At 63.0% G+C, this 7540-nt stretch overlaps 1 protein-coding gene across 1 annotated transcript; it reads right to left on the bottom strand.

Annotated features, from left to right (window-relative positions):
* Positions 1-1311: 1311 nt before the first annotated feature.
* Positions 1312-6785, bottom strand: ARHGAP35 (Rho GTPase activating protein 35; the record flags this gene model as incomplete). Its single annotated transcript, XM_017840045.1, has 2 exons — positions 3025-6785; positions 1312-1538 (listed from the first exon to the last, which is right to left on the bottom strand). Coding segments are annotated over exons 1-2 (3926 nt in total), but the record flags the coding sequence as incomplete, so codon positions are not given.
* Between the last annotated feature and the right edge of the window lie 755 nt (positions 6786-7540).

The raw sequence follows: 7540 nt of genomic DNA on the forward strand, positions 1-7540 counted from the left end.
CAGGGAAGAATGAAGGATCCAGGGAAGAGTTTGATGCTTCCCAAAAAACCTGAGGAGCCCCAAAAAAGGTCCCACCAACAGGATGAGCCCTGAAGGGTCTGGGATGGGACCCAAAAGCCCGAGGTTGGTGGTTCTCCAGGGAACAACAAACCCTCCTCCTCCCGGGGAATAATGAAGCATCCAGGGAAGAATGAAGGATCCAGGGAAGAATGAAGGATCCAGGGAAGAGTTTGATGCTTCCCAAAAAACCTCAGGAGCCCCAAAAAAGGTCCCACCAACAGGATCAGCCCTGAAGGGTCTGGGAGGGGACCTGAAGGCCCAAGGCTGGTGGTTCTCCAGGGAACAACAAACCCTCCTCCTCCCGGGGGACAGCGAGGGAGGCCGGGACGGTCCCGGGTCTTCCGAAGGGTCCTGGGAAGAGTTTGATGCTTCCCAAAAAACCTGAGGAGCCCCAAAAAAGGTCCCACCAACAGGATCAGCCCTGAAGGGTCTGGGAGGGGACCTGAAGGCCCAAGGCTGGTGGTTCTCCAGGGAACAACAAACCCTCCTCCTCCCGGGGAATAATGAAGCATCCAGGGAAGAATGAAGGATCCAGGGAAGAATGAAGGATCCAGGGAATGATGAAGGATCCAGGGAAGAGTTTGATGCTTCCCAAAAAACCTGAGGAGCCCCAAAAAAGGTCCCACCAACAGGATCAGCCCTGAAGGGTCTGGGATGGGACCCGAGGTTGGTGGTTCTCCAGGGAATAACAAACCCTCCTCCTCCCAGGGAATAATGAAGCATCCAGGGAAGAATGAAGGATCCAGGGAATAATGAAGGATCCAGGGAACGATGAAGGATCCTGGGAAGAGTTTGATGCTTCCCAGAAAACCTGAGGAGCCCAAAAAAGGTCCCACCAACAGGATCAGCCCTGAAGGGTCTGGGAGGGGACCTGAAGGCCCAAGGACAGTGGTTCTCCAGGGAATAACAAAGTTCCTTCTCCCAGGGAATGATGAAGGATCCAGGGAAGAATGAAGGATCCAGGGAAGAGTTTGATGCTTCCCAAAAATCCTGTGGAGCCCAAAAAAGGTCCCACCAACAGGATCAGCCCTGAAAGGTCTGCGATGGGACCCAAAAGCCCGAGGTTGGTGTTTCTCCAGGGAATAACAAAGGCTCCTTCTCCCAGGGAATGATGAAGGGTCCAGGGAAGAGTTTGATGCTTCCCAAAAACCTGATGAGCCCAAAAAAGGTCCCACCAACAGGATCAGCCCTGAAGGGTCTGGGATGGGACCCAAAAGCCCGAGGCTGGTGGTTCTCCAGGGAACAACAAACCCTCCTCCTCCCGGGGGACAGCGAGGGAGGCCGGGACGGTCCCGGCCCTTCCCAAAAATCCCCTGGAATGGGGTTCCCTCACCCGTGGCCTCGATGTACTCGATGCAGCGCTCGATGAAGACGGGGATGGGCCGCTCGGGGGACACGACGCTGGCCAGGGGCACCCCGAAGTAGCTGCTCTCCCACGTGCTCTTGGTGACCGAGGGCCTCGCCTTGGGCTTTGGTTTCTGCGGGAATTCGGGAATGGTTTTTACTGGGTTATCCCGGGTTTGGTATTTTGGGGGCTCTTCTCCATTTCGGGGGGGGGGTTGGGTCTTTTTAATAATTTCTGTGCCTGGGGGATGCCACCAGTGAGCAACTGGTGCCACCACCAGTGACCAAATGGTGTCACTGTGCCCACCAGTGACCAACTGGTGTCACCTTCCCCACCAGTGAGCAACTGGTGCCACCACACCCACCACTGACCCCTGGGGGACACCACCAGTGACCAACTGGTGCCACCACCAGTGAGCAACTGGTGCCACCTTCCCCACCAGTGACCCCTGGGGGACACCACCAGTGAGCAACTGGTGTCACCTTCCCCACCAGTGATCAACTGGTGCCACCATCCCCATCAGTGACCCCTGGGGGACACCACCAGTGACCAACTGGTACCACCATCAGTGACCAACTGGTGTCACCTTCCCCACCAGTGACCAACTGGTGCCACCACCAGTGAGCAACTGGTGCCACCATCCCCACCAGTGACCAACTGGTGCCACCACCCCCACCAGTGACCCCTGGGGGACACCACCAGTGACCAACTGGTGCCACCATCCCCACCACTGACCCCTTGGAGGCACCACCAGTGACCAACTGGTGCCACCTTCCCCACCAGTGACCAACTGGTGCCACCTTCCCCACCAGTGACCAACTGGTGCCACCACCAGTGAGCAACTGGTGCCACTGTGCCCACCAGTGACCCCTGGGGGACACCACCAGTGACCAAGTGGTGCCACCTTCCCCACCACCGACCCCTGGGGGACACCACCAGTGACCAACTGGTGCCACCATCCACACCAGTGACCCCTTGGACGGACCATCCCCTCCAGAGTTGGGCTCCATGATCCTCATGGATCCCTCCCAACCCAGAACATTCCCTGACCCAAAACCAACTTCTCCAGGACCCCCAAACCCCACCTCACCACCCCCAGCCCCAGGACACACCTTGGTGGTCCTCCTGAGGCTGCACACGATATTCAACTTCCTGGATGGATCATTCCCCCCAGAGTTGTGCTCCACAACCCTCTTGGAACATTCCCTGACCCAAAACCAACTTCTCCAGGACCCCCAAACCCCACCCCACCACCCCCAACCCCAGGACAGACCTTGGTGGTCCTCCTGAGGCTGCGCAGGATGTTCCTCCTCCTGGATGGACCATCCCCTCCAGAGTTGGGCTCCACAACCCTCTTGGGTCCCTCCCAACCCAGAACATTCCCTGATCCAACCAGGAGTGATTTCCACCACCCCCAGACCCCCCCTTAGCCAGGACAGACCTTGGTGGTCCTCCTGAGGCTGCGCAGGATGTTCCTCCTCCTGGATGGACCATCCCCTCCAGAGCTGGGCTCCATGATCCTCATGGATCCCTCCCAACTCAGAACATTCCCTGACCCAAAAACCAACTTCTCCAGGACCCCCGAACCCCACCCCACCACTCCCAACCCCAGGACAGACCTTGGTGGTCCTCCTGAGGCTGCGCAGGATGTTCCTCCTGCGCGGGTCCTCCCCGTCGGCCGCCTCGTAGGGGATGACGGCGTTGTCGCCCTTGTAGCAGCCCTGGGAGCTCTGCTCCTCCTCCTTCTTGCGGATGATGGGCCCCAGCTCGTCGTCGCTGCCCAGGCTGAGGCTGGGCCGGTAGCCGGCGAAGCGGCCGAGCCGCGGGCACCGCGCCCGGTACAGGGCGGGCTTGGCGGCGGCCGGGGCCTTGCGGCCGCGCTCCAGGGAGCTCGTGTCCATCTCGCTGTCCGAGCCGTTGCCGCTGCCGTTGGACTGCGCCTTGTTGATGTTGCGGATGGTGATGATCTTGCCCTGGGTGCTGTCGTGGGGCACCGAGTAGATGTTCTCCTCCTCGCTGCGCGGCTTCACCACGGCGTCCATGGGCTCGGCGTAGTCCGAGGGGTCGAAGCAGTCGGCGGGCAGCCAGCCCGAGGAGGACACCGACCTCCTCTGCCCGTCCCGGTGGCCCTGCTCCAGGTAGGAGAGGTCGCCCTTGAGGTCGAAGTGCACGGGGGGCTTGGGCTTCACCGGGGGAGGTACTTTGTTGTTCAGCTTGCTCTCGAAAGTGCTCACGACGGAGATGAAGGACAGCCCGTCGTTGCCCTCCAGCTCCATGGAGAGCTTCGAGTGGTCCTTGGGCAGGGCGGGCACGGCGGGCTCCTCCCGGAAGGGGCTGTAGCCGGGGGGCTCCGCGTCCTCCTCCGAGTCCTGCAGGTTGGAGTTGCAGAGGGGGGAGCCGGCGCGGGGCGAGTTGAACACCTCCTCGGTGGTGCTGCACGCCTCGGCCGCGTTGTCGTACATGTGGGCGGCCTCCACGATGTTCTTCTTCTCCACCACGTCCTTGAAGAAGGGCTGGAAGAGCTCCAGCTTGTGCTGGGCGGGCTGGCCGCAGGACACGGCGGCGAAGCGCCCGTCGATCTCCTGGGCGATCTCCTCGCCCTCCGCCAGCTGCTCGCGGCTCACGTCGTTGTCCAGGATGTCGGCGGAGCCGTCGGTGAGCGCCACGAGCTGCACGGGCACGATGTCCTGCACCTCGCAGAGGAAGGCCCGCAGCATGGCCAGCGACGCCCGGCGCCGCGCCGAGTAGAAGAGGATGTAGCCGTGCACCAGGCGGCTCTTGCGCACGCCGAAGGACGCGTGGTAGGACAGCAGCGACAGCTCCGTGCGCCGCTTGTGGGGCCCCACGGGCAGCTCCAGCAGCACCGAGGAGCCGCTGCCCGGCGCCGGCCGGCAGGCCTGGGCCTGCAGCAGGGGCGGCAGCACGTCGTCGGCGCCGAAGGGGTCCCCGCACATGAGGCACATGACGATGCGCAGGTCCACGTCCGCCAGCTCCTTGAGGCCCGGCGTGGAGCCGACGAGGTTGAGGTTGCGCTTGGAGTCCAGCAGGCCCTTGAGGACCTGGCTGATCTGCTTCTCGTTGATGTTGCGGCCGTAGCCGATGCCGGCCGAGGCCGGGTCCAGGAAGACGCACTGGAGCTTGCTGGCGATCTGCTGGCCCTGCTGGACCAGGCTGTGCAGGGTCTCCCCGCTGGCGTCGCCCCTCTTGTTGACCAGGACGAGCGTCAGGGGCAGGTGCACCAGGTGGTTCTCCCGGCGGCCCAGGGTGGACTCGCGGCTCTTCTCGATGCTCTCCACCACGTAGGACAGCGACTCCTTGGAGTTGTAGAGGCACAGGCAGCCGTGGGGCTGGAAGGTGGGCGTCTGGAAGGCGTTGACGGGCAGCCGCACGTTGCCCTCGATGGGCCGCAGCGACAGCTCGTACATCTTGCCCTCGATGACGTACTTGTCGTCGTTGGTGCACAGCGCCCGGATCTCGTTGGCCAGCTCCCGCGCCAGCCCGTCCTTGCCCAGGATCACCAGGTTGATCCTGTCGATGTTGGAGTCCAGCAGCAGGTTCTTCTGGTTGCGCTCCGAGGGCCGGATGAAGCGGGAGCCGAGCAGCTGCTCCACCTTGGAGTCCGCGCAGCCGGGGCAGCTGGGGCACGTCTCCTTGGTGGGGTGGTACACGAAGTGGATGTGCTTGAGGATGAGGGCGTCGCGCTCGGCCTGCAGCTTCTGCAGGGCCTTGAAGCGCTGCTCCTCGCCCAGCACGTCCTGGATGACGCCCATCTTCTCCTTGCTGGGCTTGGCGTCGAGCTCCAGCTCGTAGAACAGCTCCGAGTACTCCAGGAGCAGCTCCTGGAACTCCTCCTTGGCCTTGTCTATGATCTGCTTCTGGTGCTTGCCGTAGATGTCCATGTACACGGGCTCCTCCAGCCACATGTAGAAGTCCTCGTTCATGATGAAGCTCCGAGCCTCCTCCCAGGGCTTCCCGGGCGTGATGAAGGGCGACGTCTCCAGGTTCTCCCGGAAGGCCCTCCTCATCTCCGCCCGCTTCCGCTCGTTCCTCAGCTTCTCCAGGTGGGCCTCGTAGAGCTGCTCGGCGGGCGGCGTCTCCATCAGGTCGAAGGGGATGCGCTCGTTCTCCACGTTGTCCACGTGGCTCGTGGCGTCCCAGGGCGTCTCCTCCAGCACCACGAACCACTTGAGGAAGTCGGGCTTGGCCTCCAGCAGCTTCTCCACCTTGCCCCGGCCCAGGTGGTCGATCTCGTCCAGGTCGGGGATGAGGGCGTCGAAGGCCTGGGGCAGCAGGGCCAGGTAGGTCTTGCGCCGGCGCTCGATGTGCTCCTGCTTGAGGCGGTGCACGTGCTGCAGGAAGAGCTTCTTGGCCTTCTGCGTGCCCTCCAGGTACACGTAGTCCTGGTACTCGGGCGACGGCTGCATCTTGCGGCTCACGTTGGCCCAGGCCTCGTTGTGGCTCTTGACGATGCGGCTCACGAGCCACTCGTACTTGTCCTTGGCCGCCGCGATCTGCTGGCTCTGCTGCTTCAGCGCCTCGAAGTAGGGGATGATCTTGGCCTTGCCCCGGCTCTTGTCCACCAGCTGCACCAGGGTGCTGAAGGCCAGGTCGACGTTGACGTTGGAGCGGGCCGAGGTCTCCACCACCTGCAGGTTCTTCTTGCCGAGGGCGAAGGCGTGGGCGTCGCGGATGTAGCGCTCCACGCCCTCGTCGCACTTGGTCAGCACCACCACGATGGGCTTCTTGGTCTTGGCCAGCTGGTTGTAGAGGTTCGACACGAACTTGAGCTGGTCGTCGAAGTTCCTGTTCATGCCCCGGCTGACGTCGACGCAGAGCAGGAACCCGTCCACCAGCAGCTTCCCGTCGGGCATCTGCTTCTGCTCGAAGTCCTGCTCCAGCCCCAGCTGGTCGGTGCAGAAGTACATGAGCTTCTCCGCCGACGCCAGCTTGGTGGCCGCCGCCCTCTTGATGTAGGGCTGCAGGGCCGTGCTGCGGTGGGGCTGGAAGGTCTGGTCGTCGATGAACTCCGTCTGCTCCACCACGTGCATCTTGCAGTCCACGCACTCCTCCAGCGCCCGCACCACCTCCCCCCAGTAGAGGAAGTGGTCATTGTTGACCACCCTGCCCCCGAAGTCACTGGTGCTCAGCACCGACGTGTGGTCCAGGTGGAACTCGTCGGCGCTGGGCCGCACGAAGCGGTTGCAGAGGCAGGACTTGCCGACGCCGCACTGCCCCTTCTCCTTCTCGGTGCCGGACAGCCCCACCACGCTCACGTTGTAGGTGGGAATGCGGGCGTCCTGCTTCCTGGCCATCATCATTGTCCGCTCATCATCCTGTCCCGCTCACACGCTGCTGCTGCTGCTGCTGCTGCTGCTGCCGCTGCTGCCCGGGGGGGTCGCGGCGCCCGGCGCGGCTCCGGCTCCGAGGGGGGCTCAGGGCGCCGGGGCGGGGCCGCTCCTCGTTCCCATCCCGCTGCCTCAGGCCGTGCTGGTCCCCGTCGGCGTCGTCGGGCGGCCGGCGAGTCCCCCTGCGAGAGAGAGAGAGAGAAAAGGAGAGATGAGAGGTGGAATCGGTGGTTTGGGGGCCGGCACCCGAATCGTGCCCGGGGGGTTTGGTAAGTCCTGCACCGGGACGCCGGGGAGGTGCTGGAGGTGGTGGAGAGGTGGCGGATCCGGCCAAGGGCTCACCGTGGTGGGCATGGTGTCACTGCACCCCCAACCGCTCACTTGTGGCTTCACCACCCAACCAAGGGCTCACCGTGGTGGGCACGGTGTCACTGCACCCCCAACCACCCACTTGTGGCTTCACCACCCAACTGGGGGCTTGCCATGGTGGGCACAACCTCACCACCCAACCAAGGGCTCGCCGTGGTGGGCACGGCTTCACCACAGCCCCCAACCACTCACTCGAGGCTTCTTGGGTGAACTCTGAAGGTCCTTCCACCCCAAACCCTCCATGATTGACTGGAGGGGGTTCTGAGGCTCCTTCCACCCCAAACCCTCTGAGATTTGGAGGTTTCTGAGGGTCCTTCCACCCCAAGCCCTCCATGACTGACTTTAGGGGGTTCTGAGGCTCCTTCCACCCCAAACCTTCTGAGATTTGGGGTCTCTGAAGGTCCTTCCACCCCAAACCCTC

This window comes from Lepidothrix coronata, unplaced genomic scaffold (assembly GCF_001604755.1).
Source record: "Lepidothrix coronata isolate B3197 unplaced genomic scaffold, Lepidothrix_coronata-1.0 Scaffold728, whole genome shotgun sequence".
Taxonomy (NCBI): Eukaryota; Metazoa; Chordata; class Aves; order Passeriformes; family Pipridae; genus Lepidothrix; species Lepidothrix coronata.